Source organism: Gigantopelta aegis, chromosome 10 (genome assembly GCF_016097555.1).
Source record: "Gigantopelta aegis isolate Gae_Host chromosome 10, Gae_host_genome, whole genome shotgun sequence".
In the NCBI taxonomy this organism is placed as follows: Eukaryota; Metazoa; Mollusca; class Gastropoda; order Neomphalida; family Peltospiridae; genus Gigantopelta; species Gigantopelta aegis.
The window spans coordinates 43,370,910-43,388,468 of record NC_054708.1 but is presented as its reverse complement, the minus strand read 5'-3'; the positions used below and the strand labels follow the sequence as shown (position 1 = coordinate 43,388,468).

Sequence of the window (17,559 nt, the reverse complement as noted above, 5' to 3'; positions counted from 1 at the left end):
TTATAAACATACTTACTTATGCCTGTCTTCCCTTGTGCGGCATAGGCCATTGACTAGAGTTTACCAGATTTGTCTGCCCTGGGCTCTGGTTTCAAGCTGCCTCCATGTGTGTCCTGTCTTCTTGGTGTCCACCTGGAGGTCCCTTCGCGGTTTCCCCTTCGCCATGCGTTCTTTAGGCAGCCTCTTTTTCTTCTGCCTTGTCGGTTCCATGTCAGAGCCTGCCTGGTGGTATTTGATGCAGCTTTCCAGAGCGTATGACCAATCCATCCCCATTGTCTCCTTCTAATCTCATCTCCAGCAGTCAGTTGGTGTGTTCTCTCCCACAAGTCTATTTACACACATGATCGTTAGCAAATATTGATTACCACTAGTTGTACGAGGGTGGGGACCCACGCTGTCAATCAATACTTTGGAAAAAGCTTCTCCTACTATAGGTATTAGTTTAAGGGGAGCGGGTGGATTTTTAAAATTTAGTTTCCCCACTAGTTGACAGATGTGACAAGTCTTACAAAACTCTGCAATTTCATCATACATTCCTGATCAAACAAATTCTGACACAATACGTTCATACGTTTTCGTTCTTCTCAAATGTCCAGGAAGAAAACTCCCATGACACAAACTTAAACTTTCTGCTCTGTATATTTTTAGAACAACTACTTGGAACCTTTCTATGCCTAACCCAGATGTTAATATCATATAATATACCAGTCTTCATTACTAACCAGTAACAGATACTGGTTCTCGGTGACTGGCTGTAAATATACATATTTCAAACTCAACAATCGGCCAATAGATAGTGAAGTTATTTAGTAATAACCTCTTATTACAAAAACAGGTTAGTTAGCTATATATGAAATATCTGTTGCACAACTGAAGGCCCTAATTAGGTGGTGTTGTTCATATGAACAACAATTGTAGGCAAGGGGTCTTTAATGGGTAAAACGAACTAAGAGCTTGAACGAATCCCGTCATATTTAACAAAACCATATTAATATACAGATCCCTATGCTTGCACAAGCAGTCAAAATTACTTTTAACAGATGTGGATGCCATCATGGATCTCTGTCGGTAGCCCGAGTACTCTAACTGTAAGAGAGCTAGTCAGGCATTTGGCAGGTTATACGCACTGTTGTGTAATTAAAGCGCCATAACCTTCCAAATGTCCATCTAGCTCTTAGTACTTGCGCTAATATGTCGGGTACATGTTCTCTGGGAGTGAAGGTAGACAACAGGTAGGGATATAAAGTAAAAGGGAAAACATATTAGCCAGAATGCACATATGTGGGTTTTGGCGCACTAACTATATTATACTGATGAAAAAAAAAAAAAGCCAACAAATGAAATTATAACACACATTTAATTTACTACTAGTGTAATGTCCATATTATAATATTATTTACTACTCAAAAGAATTTAAGGGTCAAAAATGTATAACTACACCAAAAATTTAATTTATTGTTCCATATTTACAAAAAACCCACAAATAAACGTCACTGTATACAAGAAAGTCACATGACATGCTGTCAAAGTTGAAGGTTGTCAAACATGGATTTTACACATTAGAACATTCGTTTAATAGTGTGTGAATCCACCCCTGGCGCGAATACACTCGACACATCGTTGCCTCATGCTGTTGATCAGACGTCTGAAGAACTCTTGGGGAATGGCCTGCCACTCTGCCATAAGAAGTTGACCCAGATCATGAAGGTTGGCCGGAGGGGCATGGTTATCCCGAACTCTCCTGCCTAATTCGTCCCAGGCGTGCTCTATTGGGGCCAAGTCAGGCGAATATGCTGGCCAATCCATCCTGGCGATACCTTGTTGGCTGAGAAAGTCCGTTACCACCCTGGCGCGGTGGGGTCTGGCATTGTCATCCTGCAGAACTGCCCTGCCGCCAATCTGCTGAAGGCCTGGGAGAACCAACGGCCGGATAATCTCATTCAGATAGCGGATTCCATTCAGATTGCCATCCACCACATAGAGGGGGGTCCTGTGGTGGATAGAGATGCCGCCCCACACCATGACGCTGCCACCACCGAACCGGTGACGTTGTCTAACGTTAACGTCAGCGAAGCGCTCCCCAGGACGTCTGTAGACACGAACCCGACCGTCGTTGAACTGGAGACTAAACCTGGACTCATCAGTGAACATCACTCGACCCCAATGAACACGTTGCCACCGCAGATGAAGTGTGCACCAGTGACGTCTGGCCGTTCTGTGACGTGGTAGGAGTGGTGGTCGAACAGCCTGGCGACGGCAGCGTAGATTATTGGCTCTCAGACGATTGCGTATGGTTTGATCAGACACTCGAGTTCCAGTCGCAGTCCGCAGATTGTCACGTAATCGGCGTGCAGTGGTTGTGCGTTGACGTAGAGCCATATTGGTGATGTAGCGGTCCTCTCTATTTGTAGTGCTTCGGGGTCTTCCCGAATGTGGATGATTTCGAACAGAATTCGTTGCTTGGTACCGTTGCCACAGTCGGCCAACGACACTCTGACTGACACCAAGTCTTAGAGCAACATTTCTTTGCGTATTGCCATCCTGAAGCCAAACAATAGCCCTTCCTCGATCTTCGGTAGTCAGTTGACGTCGTACCATTGTCGAATTTGGAGTGTGCACCGTACACGAACGCAAGCTCCATTTATACGGAAATTCAGCATTGGGAACATGGAATACACATGCAAAGCGTGCAAATGAAGCGCTTTGTGAAAAAGCAAGTTATGGGCACTTAGCAGACCTTTCGCTTTCGCCCTAATTTACGTGCAAATGTAAGCATGTTTTCGCCATTAGAACTAGTCGACAGTGTCAATGACTGGATTTTAATTCATTTATGGGTTGCTTAGACCCACTTTTGTCAAAATGGAACAATACCATGCGTGACATTATGTTCTAGCTAATATAATTGACATTCAGAAAATAATGTCAAAAATATCGTCTCACCCTTAAATTCTTTTGAGTAGTACATATTATAATGTTATAATCTTGAATTGACGAACTGACTGCCACTAACATGTGATCCAACCGGAGAGAACTTTAGGTTTTCGCTCTGTCCGTCCGTCTGTCTGTCTCTTCTACATATAGGTTTTCAGACTTAAGGTTGGTAGTTATAGGGTTCGCAGCCCGGCACTGGTTCCCACCCAGAGCGAGTTTTAACGACTCGATGGGTATGTGTAAGGCCATTACACCCTCACTAACCACTAGCAATTAACAACTAACCAACTGTCCTGGACAGACAGCCCAGATAGCTGAGGTGTGTGCCCAGGACAGCATGCATGAACCTTAATTGGATATAAGCATGAAAATAGGTTGGAATGAAATCAAATGTATTGCTTTAGCGGTTCTCTCATGTTAAAGTTTTTTCTTTTCGTCAAAATATGTATTATGTTTGTATCGCAGTCAATGATGGTCAGGCGAACTGATTTCACATTTGCGCATCATTATGGACAACACGTCGTAGGTTTTGGAGGAGCCCGAGACAGTTACACCAAGCACTACAATCAGAAGAGAAACAAATATGGCCCAGTAGGCACATTTCACATCGATATGCGCGGAACAGGACTGAAGGTTGACGATGACGTAAGTAGAGTTTAAAGGGGTTTTCTTTTGTTTAACGATATCACTAGAGCACATATATTATATATTAATCATCGGCTAGTGGATGTCAAATATTTGGTAATTTTGACATATAGTCTTAGAGGAAAAACCCGCTACTTTTTTCCATTAGTAGCAAGGGATATTTTTATATCGACCATTCCACAGACAGGATATCACACACCACGGCCTTTGATATACCAGTCGTCGTGCACTGGCTGAAACGAGAAATGTCCCAATGGGCCCACCAATAGACGTAGGTAGAGATGTACAAGATCGGAAGAACACCTTTAGAGTATAATATATTTAATATCACATTTCTGTTCTGGGCTAATTCTGAATTACAGAATGTATTCTTGTGTAATCACTAAATACAGGGCTTACAGATTTTGGTAGTCCCACTCCCATGACTAGTGATATTCAATTTTGGGCTAGTAAATAACTACTGTTGCCATGCCCAGTGACATTTTGTTGGTCAAATGTTGCAGTTAAGTCTATTTTGTAAATATAAATATCCTGACCCCACCCCAACCCATCAATGTTAGTGTTTTCAACCTCTATCTCCCTCTTTAGGTGACATATCTGGCTATTACTATTATTTAGTAAAATTGTATTAACTTATAGTAAAGTAAGGCTAGTGAATTTTTAATCGTGACTAGTAAATGTTTGAAATCACTGATCCCATAGCTAGAGGATTTTATAAAAATTGTAGAAGCCCTGCGAAATAAAAGCATTACATGAACAAAAACCGAGGCCACAATAAATAGCGCACTGCAACACATGGTTAAATATTGTCAGTCAAATGTTGAAGAAATAGTACAATTAGCAGTCAGTTGAAAAACAGAAGGTGAAGAAGAAAAGAAGAAAGAAAGAAACAAGGTAAATGTTCCCCCTTCTCCCCATAAGAAACGTTTATAAATAGATAATTAAATAAACACACACACGCACCACACACATACACACACACACACATACATATATATATATATATATAGAGAGAGAGAGAGAGAGAGAGAGAGAGAGAGAGAGAGAGAGAGAGAGAGAGAGAGAGAGAGAGAGACTGACACACAATGAAAACGCAAAACAGATATGTTTCAATATTTTGTTGTGATTAATGACAAATATATTTATTGGACTTAAAATAACAATTTATGAGAGGAAGCCATTGATTGGTACATTTGTCTGGGTTTTAATCCTGGTTTTGTTCTCGTTACACATACAATAGCAGAAACACACAAAATGGTGTGACATGCGTTCACTACATGCTCAATCATGCTGCATGCAATGCACGTGAAATGCCAGTATGTGGACACATAAAAGTCACGTAACGGTGTCATATTCCTCGTCACATTAAGAATGCCACGACTCAGAGAAGAACAAAGGGAGCGAGCGTTGGACATGGTTCAAGGGGGGACTTCGCAAAGCCAAGTTGCTAGGACATTAAGAGTCCATCCATCAACTATTGGACGACTTGTTGAACATCATCAACAGACCGGGAGTGTCTGTGATCGACCTCGACCTGGTCAACGTCCCGTTACGACGACCACGCCAAGATCGGGAGATTCGACGACATCACCTTCGTGACCGGTTCAGAACTGCGACGATGACAGCAAGCAACACGATAGGACGTAATGGAAGGCCTATCCATCCAATGGCGGTCATCCGTCGACTCAGAACGGCTGGACTCAGATGCAGACGCCCGTACAATGGTAACATCATGACACCGCGACATCGTGCTTTCTCTCCAAAATGATAATCATCCACCAGCCTTTTACCGAAGCATTGTTTTCTCAGATGAGTCCCGGTTCTCTGTCTCTTTTGCCGATGGAAGAGTACGTTTGTACAGGAGACTCCATGAACAGTATACTGACGGATGTGTGAGGGAACGTGATCGGTTTGGCGGCGGATGTCTGATGGTATGAGAGGCAATCAACTGTGATTTCAGGAGTGATCTCATCATTGTACACGATGCCCTTACAGCTCAGCGTTATGTTGACGTTATTCTAAGACCAGGACCCATATTCACAAAAAATGTGTAAATTTACGTCTACGACTAGCAGTTACGTCTGCCGTAGATTTACGTTTACGTGCAAGAAGCACCTTATTCTCGAAGACAGTCGTAAACGTAAACGTAACTTAGTTGGACGTAAATCTAACATTGTAACTCTCTCAGCGAGAAATTAAAAAAAAGCATTAGAAACGGCGGCTTCCGAGTAAATAACACATGCGCAAAACGCACTTTCGTTTGTCGTCTGCTAAAAATACAGGTGTCACATCGCGGCAAGAACTATGGCAAGTATCAAAAAAACAAGAAAACCGAATTGGTCCGATCTGGAAATGACGGTCCTTTCTGAAGGCATTTTTGAACGGCTATCCGTCATCAAGGGCAAATTTTCACCTTCAATCAACAGCGACAAGAAGAACGCCGCCTGAAACCAAATAACTGAAAAGTAATGTATAGATTTGCTTTTCTTTAGTGTACATGTAGGCCTATTAATTGGATTAAATATTCAATATTTAGTATTTTTATAATACATAATACAAAGAAGTAAACATGTTACTATTATTATTTTATTTTTTATTATTATACCTATCTGTTGTGGTCGTGTCCGCTTTTTGGTGGTGATGTGCATTTTGGCACGAATTTTAGGACATTCTAAAAAAAGGAAAGATAACTTTTGGTTTATACGTGGCTGTGTTCGGAGAATGTCTTGTAATTAAAAAAATTGTACTATTCACGAATATGGATTTGAAGTGAAATTATGGTAAGATGTGTTATATTAATAGTGTACGAAGACAAAAGAAGGGTAGGCCTACGTGTGAAAATGGAAAAGTGACTGAACATTGTCGACCGTAGTAAAAAAAACCCAACCAACACCCCCCCCCCCCCCCCATCCCTCCAAAAAACCCCACATTTCTCGTCCCCATGTTCTTCCTTTATTGACTACTGCCTCCTTTTAAAAACGTTTTTGTTAATCCTGAAATGATCATTCACGTGTGATTTTCAGCAGCCTGTAATGAACATGCAATGTAAACAAATGTTATTTTCTGATACTAACTTAAATTTACTGTAATGTTTATAAATTATCCACACATCTACACATGTCACCCATCTTTAAAGAAAATAGTAAATAGTTTTACGGTAAACAGCGTAAAGTCCTCCCACTTCGTTAAAAAAGAACCCAAAACATTCGGGACAAGAAACTTTATTTTTTATTATATAATACTGACGTGTGTTATTTTAAAATTTCAGCAGAATGCATCTCAGAAGTGATACTTACATGTATATGTATATTTCATCAACACATAAAAAGGTATTACATTAACAATATAATATTTTGATATCAAATCGTGTGCTACTGTGAAATTGTTGCATATTTAATAAGTCCATGAAGGCTATCATTGAAGTATTCCATTGAACAAAATATTTCTAATAATGAAACAATACATTTATAGTTGTAATATATAAAGAGTGTCCTAAAATGAGTGTTAATATGTAAATGTACCAGTCGAAACATAAAAAATTCAAAACAAAAAACCATAACCAAAATCCTCGTACTATACATTTGTGACCATAAATAATTATATAGAATATTAATAGTGAATGCAATATTTGAAACACTATGTTGATTTGTTTTACAGAACAAACAATTTTTGTCAATGTGAACTCTGAATATGCAGCCTTACCACAAGACCAAGGTGTTGAGCAAGGTATGTGTGACATATCAACTTTGTTAGTTTGTGTGTGTGTGTGTATATAACAAATATTACTTAAATTTTGGTTGATTATTATTAAATAATATAAATGCTATACACAATAGTTTGCTTCATTATAAATGCAAAATAAATTTACATATACATTTTAAGGTTGCTGAAAAAATATTTTATTTTCAACGGACATTGATTGCAAGTGGATTATATAACCAATCCTGATATATCTGGAAACATGTCACAAATACAACTTTGTACATGGAGAAAATGCTAACATAAAAACACTAAACAGTTGAAATGATAAAAACAATTAAAAATAACCTATCACAATTTTATATTATTTATTCTCAAAAGTATTAGCCTGAATAATGAATTGATGCATGAATAACTTCATACTGCCAGTAGCAATGTTAGAAACATAAGTCAGCAATAAATGAAATAATGTAAATGTGCTTAAATTTTAAATGTGTGAAATGTAAGAATAACTTATAATTTTAATAATTTACAAACTTGTATACAATAGATTTCTTTAAATATTTATGTACCAGTTTAATGGTTAATGTTCTATACCTAGTGACTATTTTTAATCCACATTACATAATTATGAGTCATAACATACAGTTCAACAAAGCATAAATGTACATTTGTAAATTAACTAAATGTTTCAGACTCACCAATGAATATCACAAGACAAAATAAAGGAATGAACTATAAGAAAAGTGGTAGGTAAAATCGTCAGGGTTTCTGCCAGAGTGTAAAACGGGTATGGCGCCATACCCAAATTATTACTTTTTTTAAGTTAACATTTTTACAAAATTAATTATTCTTATCATTATTGTATGATTATCTTAACCGTAACCCTAAATGTAACCCACTTTCTGTGTTGGGGTTGGCCCCTATACCCCCTGTTAACTGTGGCTACATTAAGTATCATAGCGCCATACACAAAAAATTTATTTCTGGCAGAAACACTGAAAATGGTTGTATTTCTTGCATGATTTTATTTTTTCATTTATACATTTAATTGAAATCACAAATTCAAATTATTATGAACTATAACCATTAAACAATAAACATTCATATACACATTACATACATACAGTAGCATTAATTGTATGAAATGTGTGAAATGAGTAACAGTTAGGAACAAACTATCTTGCAGTGAACAGGTAAAATTGGGAGCAAACTGGTTTGTGGGTGTAATGTCCAGTACCTCCAAGACACATGCAGGCAGAGAAACAAAAACTTGTCCCACCCAATATCAATTGTTGTGGTCATTAATTCACCTTTATTCATGTCATATCTCATTAAGAAATGCATGTGTTATTTAATTTCATATAATACTGACGTGTGTTATTTGAAAATTTCAGCAGAATGCATCTCAGAAGAGTTTCTAAATCTGAAACGTAGAAAAAATGAAAATGAAGAAGCTTTCCATCAAGAACTTTTAATTTTGGAAACAAGAAAAGTGCAGGCTCTTCGACGTATTGCAGGTGCTATGGAGTCGAGAGAAAGCAATACGTCATCACCATCAATGTGTCTCCATTTATAAAATTTTAAATATTAAAAATATAGATAATATTTTGTTGAAGCTGCAGTGTCTGGAATATTTTAATACTATAATGAATCTGTTACAAATAAATAGTTATTGTACCTCGACTTTGGCCACACTTATATAGTGATAATCAGCAGCCATAGACCAACACAGGACTAGCTGCACCACTTGATTAATTCAACAATTTTACTTTTTAGAATTATTTGGAAAATTTTGTTTGAATAATTTCATATAATTATTGATACTTTGCTGCAAAATAATTGTCCTGCATTTTTCTAAAGTTCAACAGATAATTAGGAAAAACGTTCTGCTAGCCCTGTGACATGGTTAACATATTTCATATTAAAATCTATTTATAAGTCTTGCTCTAATATTTTGAGCATTTCCCTGAGCATTTTCTCTTAAAATGTCATTGTGGCATCGGTTTTCTACCTCTCCTCCATGCAGAAGAGGGATCCTGTCCTCAATAGCTATGTTATGCAGTCTGAAGGCAGTCTCGATAATCTTTGCACATTTAAGTGGTGAATAGGCCAAGGCCCCTCCAGTTTTATGGATACACCTGTAAATAACAATAAGGATTATGGAAGGTGATTGTTGGTGACATACTGCAAATATTTTATTCACTACAAGTTTATCGATTGCAGATAAGATACCTCAAATAATAAAGTTCATTTCATATGTAATTTTATTCGTTAAAAGGCCCAAGCAGAAGAAAACATGTTACAATAGTATAACACTCATGATAGTGTCCTTAAAAAAATATTTATTTTTAATATAACTCTAATGTGGACATCTTAAAATAACTGTTTGACAATGTTTAATTTAATACTACAAGCAATTGTAGAATTAAAAGGTCATCCTATACTTGGCTGCCACAAGACCACATGGAACTGGCTTGACCTATTTCCTGTTATTTTTACCGTATTCCTTCTTTTTACGGGGGGGGGGGGGGGGGGTAGGGGCCTAGCTCTGGTCCTCTTTGTCAAATAAATAATCTTTCATTATTCTTATGAAGCTGACAGTGTTAAATTTGTCCAGCCCAACTGACCCATTTTTTTAATTTTAGGAATAGCTGTTCTCTTCAGTTGTTAACATCTAAAAAAATTCTCATACATAGGTAAGCTAGCTATAATGACATTGTTATGTTCAAATTTCATTGCACCGTACAAATTAATTCTTACTATTTGTTTGGAATTGAAATGCAATAAATAATAGTATTAGTTTACTATGCTGTGCAAAGTGATTTCTAGACGAGGTTGTTGATTAAAATTATATTTATATTACATTTAATTTTTCCCTGTACCAAATAAACCTTAGTTCACTTGAAATCATTTGTTGTGTCCATTAATTCACCTTCATTCATGTCATATCTCCTTAAGAAATCATTGCTGACTTTAGTTTTATGCTATACCTGAATCTTGACTTCAGTACACCAAAAGATCTCTCAATAACAGTCCTTGTCTTGCAATGTGCTTTATTGTAACGCATCTCTTGCTGGGTTTGTGGGTTGGTGAGTGGTGTCATCAACCATGTCTTCAGAGGGTAACCAGAGTCACCGACAAGCCATCCTCCCTCAGGTAGGGTTGTCCATGATATTCTAAACACCTGAGCTAGCCAGTATGAAGGCATCGTGGGTAGATCCATGGAATTTGCAGTTGATATTAAGAAATCTGAATATGTTGAATGCAAATTAAATTAGTTTGAAATAATTTCAGTGCAATAGCAGAATGGAATGAATTAGTCAGTGGGATACATGCATTACAAGTAACATCCATGAACATAATGCCGAACAAAGTTTTGTAAAATATAGATATTTTTATTGGTAACTATAAATAGTATGTGCTGGTATCCTTTTGTCATTACTTTGGAATTCAAACTATATTGTACACCTATAATAATCACGTAAAATGTTCATGCATTTGTTTTTCTCAAAACATGAATCAATGATTACTTAATCAGTGTGCTCTAATAGTGTCGTTAAACAAAACAAACTCAAAAGTTGATTTGCTACTATAGTGAAAATGCATTATCATTTACTGAAAGAAATGTCCATGAGATTGACATTGCCTTGTAAATGTCATGGTATATTGTTATGTAATATGAGAATTGGTATGAATGACCAATGCGATAGGTATTTTTGAATCGCATACCTCAAGTTAGGATCTACAACAGCTTGTATATTAAGTGAGTGGTAACCCTTCCGGCACACGTAGATTTTTTCATCATCACCTGCCATTCCCTGGATGGAGATCAGCGTACCATCTATTGCTCCCACAACGTTCGGAAATCCACATATGTTGTAAAATGCTCCTTTAATACTTCTTAGGTCTGCGGCAGATTCAGGGAAGTTAATATTGTCTAGTCTTCTGCACAATGTCGAGCAAACATTATGGATGCATCTACTAACAGAACTCTGTGAAATTCCATGAATGTCGCCAGTTTCAGACTGAAAATTCCCCTTTGCTAAAAAACGAAGTGTTGCCAACACCTGAAAGAAATGAAGAAGAAGAAGATGAAAAAACCCCAACATTAATAATAAGTTATTGATGATGGCAGGTTTTAAAATTTTATGTGAAAACAACTTATCAACAGACAAAGAAATCTCCACATACATCTGCCTATTGAGATGTTCATTAGTAGGCTACAGTATTTAAAATACAGTTAATGTCAATAACAGCAAAATACTGATAACTGTATATTATGTTTGAACCACTTTGAGTTTTATATTATATTCATTCTTAAGTAACTGTACACTGTATATTGTCTTGCTGTTCATACATAAACAAATACATATGTTGTGTTCAACAGATGAAATTGTATGCATGGATACAATATCGTAGGTAACAAAATTGAAAGTCACTATTTCAAACGTAACAGAATCAAATGTTATTTACATACCTGAATATGCACTGGCAGCGCACGACATCTCGATGTTGGTCTTGCAACATCATTCTTTATCAGTTCAATGAGCTCGATGATACTGTTCCTAGGAAACCGGTATTTGGAAATTAACTCAAAATCGTTACTGGAATCTAATACCTCCGTTCGATCACGAAAAATACATTCTATCCGTGGGCGTTCCGCATCCCGAACTGCTTCGATTACTGCAAGTGCTGCCATTTTCCTCAAATAATAGTAAATAACTGCGATCGTGCTTGATTTATCATATGTACACGACTTACGTGCAGCGTTAGTTGTCACCGGAGGCACTCTTATATTTACGTGCAACTTTACACGTAACTTCCGTTTACGTTGTTTCGTGAATAGCTCTTCAGTCGTAGATTTACGTTTACGTGTAAAACTAGACTTAGATTTTTTGTGAATATGGGTCCAGTTCTCCAGCCACTTTTGCGCCGTCACCGAAGACCAGGATGTCCCGATCTGTTTCAACAAGACAATGCCCGTCCACATACTACAAGAATTACCCAAGCATTCCTGCAACAAGCCGGTATCACCGTTATGAACTGGCCCGTCGTTTCACCGGATTTGAACCCAATTCAACACATGTGGGATGAGTTAGGACGTCGTGTACGTCACCGCCAGCCACCACTTGCACAGGCGTTGGAGGAACATTCCTGTGGCTTACTTGAGATGTTTGTGCTAATCTTGATACTGACCTTGATATGGGGGGGGGGGGGGGGGGGGGGGGGGGGAACTTTTCAATTTCGAATGCAAATCGACTACTGATGATAACTGGCCCTGTTTCCATGTGAATGTATCTCATGAATACCAGTCATTAGTGTCATATTACATTATCCATCAATTCATTAATAGTTTGTCGTTATTTGCAATGAACAGGGTTTTTTGCGTTTTCATTGTGTGTCAGTATATATAGATGTATACGAATAGAAAATCCTTCTGTGTTGCTGGCACATCTCCTCAAAAGTAGGAAGGTGGCTTGAGATAATATGTCAGAAACCTCCTTAAAAAGTCATATATCTCTCTTTAATTCAAATTTTCGCCTGTTCAGGCTTCATCAGGGAAATTATAAAATTGCATGAAAACAGTATATATATATATATATATATATATATATATATATATATATATATATAATACTTATTATATACATATACATACACATGCAGGCTTGCACGTCTAAACCTGTGCAACAAAAGCGTTTCAGTATAACAAGATTTTACGGCATATGACAAGGTAAGAAATTGGTACACTGTCACCATCTACATGTACATGTTATGGCATTATTCGATTTTATCCGCAGCTTGCTTGGATGCCTGAAGGACGTTATTCGTATGGAGAATGGATCAGAGACCATGGAAATGCCACCGTGGACCTCCTGGCAGGCGGCTATGCGGGCGGACTGAAACCCATCGAGCCCATACTTCTCATGCATAATCCAAACGATATATACTAAAGGTATACTGTACAGAACCCATTTTGTATGTAGTTTAATTTACATATCTATTCCAAAGGTATAAGCTATGAGAACTTAGGTTACATAATATACAATAGTTTTTTTTTTATATCTCTAACATTAATATTGGTTCATATAATCTCTTGATAAAATGTTTGTTTTGATTACCGACACCACTAGAGCACATTGCTTTATTAATCATAGGCTATTGGATTAAAACATTTGGTAATTTTGACATATAGTTTTAGAGAGGAAACTCGCTACATTTTTTCCATTAGTAGCCATGGATCTTCCATGAGCACTATTCCTCAGACAGGATAGCACATAACATGATCTTTGATGTACCAGGCTACTCTTTTACGACAGGCAGCAAGGGATTTTTTATTTGCGCTTCCCACAGGCATGATAACAGAAACCATGGCCTTTGTTGAACCAGTTATGGATCATTGGTCGGTGCAAGTGGTTTAATCTGGATTAAAAATCTCATGCCTCGACTGGGATCCGAACTCAGTACCTACCAGTCTGTAGACCGATGACCTAACCACGACGCCACCGAGGCCGGTTATCTCACAACGAGGTGTTTTTAAATGTATCTAACGAGCGAAAGCAATGAGTTTTAAGATAAATAGTATTTAACGGACACGAATGTATTATTCTATTTCTTACATATCCTCAAAAAACAGGTTTTAACAAAATTTTAATATCTTTTTTCTGCTAAAATTTAGTTACAGTCGTTGCACTTGCAGCTAACTTACGCGTCACAGACACATGATTGTCATTTTAGCTATACGTCACAGTGTAATCGATTTCGGTCGTGCTGGGGTGTGGGTTTTTTCATTGGCATTGGAGACCTGGTCATCGCCTTGGAGCAGCCAGTCGTATGTCTTGAAATTGTTACACACGTACATGACTTAACAAGTATATGTTATAAAAAAAATAACGAACAATGTTCTCACCAACGGGTAAGAAAGTAGTATAACGGGGGGGAAATGACAGTGACGTCACAGTCAGGATAAGCAATAAGTGCGATAGCAACGGCCTAACAGACCCAAAGTTGTTTTGCTGTTTTGTACAAGCACGGATAACTACACTTCCGCCCTATACTGGTAGAGGTTTTACACCTATGAGCGCTCGTGATTTCTAACCAAACGTGATTTAGCTAAACACTTCCAGTTAAAGGGACATTCCTGAGTTTACTGCAATTTTTAAGATGTTATCGACTAACAGGGACTTTTTAACGATTGTAATTACATAATAAATATATTTTTCTGCATAAAATATTAGTGGCTGTATATTAAATGTGTTTCTGATCGTTCTAATATTTGTACTAGGTTAAATTTCATTTTATTTTCTAAAAAAGATTGTTTCGTACGTACGAAATTATTTGAAGACAAAATCCAGTTTGGGCTTCTTACAAATATTAAGACGACCAGAAACACATAGAATATATAGACACTGATATTCTAAACAAGAAAATATATTCAATATGCAAGTTTAATCGTAGAAATATTTTATTAGTCGGAAACATCTTACAATGTAGCAAACTCGGGAATGTCCCTTTAAAACAGTTTCTTACACACCCGTTGGTGAGAACGTCATGCGTTATTTTTGATAACACATGGGTTGTTTACACACGTACGTGTGTTAACAATTTCAAGACATACGAGTGGCTGGTCCTAGGTGATGGACAGATTGCCAGTGCCATGCATCCAGTGAAAAACAACACGGTGGAAATAGATTACATTGTGACGTATAGTTAAACTGACAAAGTGTGAATGCAACTAACGTTAAGTAACATGTATATGTGCGTGTGTGGACGTGCGTCTCTCTCTCTCTCTCTCTCTCTCTCTCTCTCTCTCTCTCTCTCTCTCTCTCTCTCTCTCTCTCTCTCTCTGTGTGCGTGCGTGCGTCTGTGTGGTATATAATGCTATTATAATACGTAAGTATCGACTAACAAAGATTTGTTCATTTCAGTTTTAAACGTCGAAGTCGGACAATCGACAAATGGCTTCCAGGTACAAGAAAAGTTCGTCATCTGTTAATCATCTACAAATATATGAAACGTGAATCACACTTGAGATTCGTTCAACAGTTTAACCAGGCGCCGATCTAGGGAAGGTGCTGAGGGGAGTGCCCACCCCTTTGTTTCGCCGACGTCAAAATATCATAATACCCTGTTCAAACACCTCTTATCACGTCTGGCGTCCCCTCCCTCTCACAAACCCCTGGATTCGCGCCTGTTAATAATGGATATTTTGCATTAATTAATATGCTCAATGCATAAATTTTAAAATAAAACGTTTCGTAGTATTCGCTATGCTGAAATAGCAATTTTGTATTTTATTTTATTAAACAATAATTATTATTACAAAAATAAGATACTGAGACAAATATATATATATATATATATATATATATATATATATATATATATATATATATATATATATATATATATATATATATATATATATATATATATGTATGTAAGTCGTTGTAACTAAGACTATGGGTCAGAGAGATGATTCACGATGTTTGTAGGGTTGGAGGGGATTTCTTAAAGGGACTGTCATGATTTTGCAGCCATTGTAAGATGTTTGCGATAACAGAGCCTTGTTGGCGACTATTTCATACTAAATACATTTTCTTGTTTAGAATACTAGTGTCTGTATATCGAATGTGTTTGCGGCCGTATAGTAATGTTTGTAGCACTCGGTTTTTTTCTTTAATTTGCGATATATAGTTTTTCGAACGTACGAAATTATTCAGAGGTAAAAACCGGTTTGGCCTACTACAAGCATTTGGACAGCAACAACAAACACCTTGTAAATAAAGACACTGATATTTTAAATAAGAAAATGTATTTAATTTGTATGTTACGTCATCGAAAAGGCTCTGTTGGTCGGAAACATTTTACAATTGTTGTAAACTCAGTACTGTCCCTTTAACAGAGGCTAGGCAATAGTTCCAGCTGAAACACAGACGTAAAACATTAAAGTTTGTTTGGTTTAAAAACAGTAGAGTACATTGATTTATTAACAATCGGCTATTGGATGTTAGCTGCTGGTAATTCTGATATAGTCTTAGAGAAGCAACTCGCTATATTTTCTCATTAGTAGCAAGGGATCTTTTATATGCACCATCTCACAGGCAGGAGAGCACATAACACGGCATTTGATATATCAGTCGTGGTGCAATGGCTGGAACGAGAATTGGCCCAATGATCCCACTGATGGGGATCGATACAAGACCGACCGCGCATCAGGCGAATGCTTTACCACTGGGCTAAAAAATATTTGAAGATTTTTTTTCTTTAAAGTGACATTCTTGAGTGTGCTGCATTGTAAGATGTTTCCGACTAATACAATATTTCTACGATTAAACTTACATATTAAATATAGTTTCTTGTTGAGAATATTCAATGTGTTTCTGGCCGTCTTAATATTTGTTATAAGCCCAGACTGAATTTTGTCTTCAAATAATTTCGTACGTACGAAAAAATAATAATTAGGAAATAAAATGAAATTTTAGCAAGTACATATTATATTAGAACGATCAGAAACACGTTTAATATACAGCCACTAATATTTTATGCCGAAATATATATTTGATATGTAACTACAATCGTTAAAAAGTCTCTGTTGATCGATAACATCTTAAACATTGCAGCAAACTCAGGAATGTCCCTCTAATGACACCCCTAGAACTCATTGGTTTATTAATCGTGGACTATTGGATGTCTACCATTTGGCAATTGTGACATCTAGTCTTAGAGCGAATCTCGCTACATGTTTCCATTAATAGCAAGCTATTTTCGTATGCACGCGCCCACTGACAGGATAGAACATACTACGTCTTTACATATACCTGTCGTGGTACACTGGCTGGAACGAGAAATAGCCGAATGGGTCCATTGACGCGGGTCGATTCTAGACTGACCGCATCAGGTTACGTCCCGCCCCAAGCAGCAAAAAACGATTAGTCGGCGACATATATCTGCATTGACAAAAAGTCACATCAGGACGAAGCACTGTAAATTTACTGAGGACTCCGGGAGGTGTCGTGGTTAAGCCATCGGATATAAGTTTGGCAGGTACAGGGTTCGCAGCCAGGTACCGGTTCCCACCCTGAGCGAGTTTTAACGACTCGGCGGGTAGGTGGTGGACCACTACACCCTCTTCGCTCCCACTAACTACTAACCAACTAACAACAAGGCCACTGTCCTGGACACAGAGCCCAGATAGCTGAGATGTGTGCTTGAACCGTGACTAGATAAAACACGACAATAAGTAAAAAGAAAGACGAAAGAAAGCTGAGCAAGATGATG

At 37.5% G+C, this 17,559-nt stretch overlaps 1 protein-coding gene and 2 long non-coding RNA genes across 3 annotated transcripts; 2 read left to right on the top strand and 1 right to left on the bottom strand.

Annotated features, from left to right (window-relative positions):
- Positions 1 to 3,399: 3,399 nt before the first annotated feature.
- LOC121384818 lies at positions 3,400 to 15,542 on the top strand. The gene is made up of 3 exons (XR_005959442.1): positions 3,400 to 3,576; positions 13,080 to 13,234; positions 15,207 to 15,542. It is a non-coding gene; the product is annotated as an uncharacterized LOC121384818 (long non-coding RNA).
- LOC121384819 lies at positions 6,377 to 8,795 on the top strand. Its single transcript, XR_005959443.1, has 4 exons — positions 6,377 to 6,905; positions 7,234 to 7,302; positions 7,971 to 8,024; positions 8,673 to 8,795. It is a non-coding gene; the product is annotated as an uncharacterized LOC121384819 (long non-coding RNA).
- Positions 9,200 to 11,466, bottom strand: LOC121384816 (putative nuclease HARBI1). The gene is given in 4 exon segments (XM_041515408.1): positions 9,200 to 9,416; positions 10,269 to 10,438; positions 10,440 to 10,527; positions 11,008 to 11,466. Coding segments are annotated over 4 exon segments (855 nt in total). The 5' UTR covers positions 11,388 to 11,466.
- Positions 15,543 to 17,559: the final 2,017 nt, after the last annotated feature.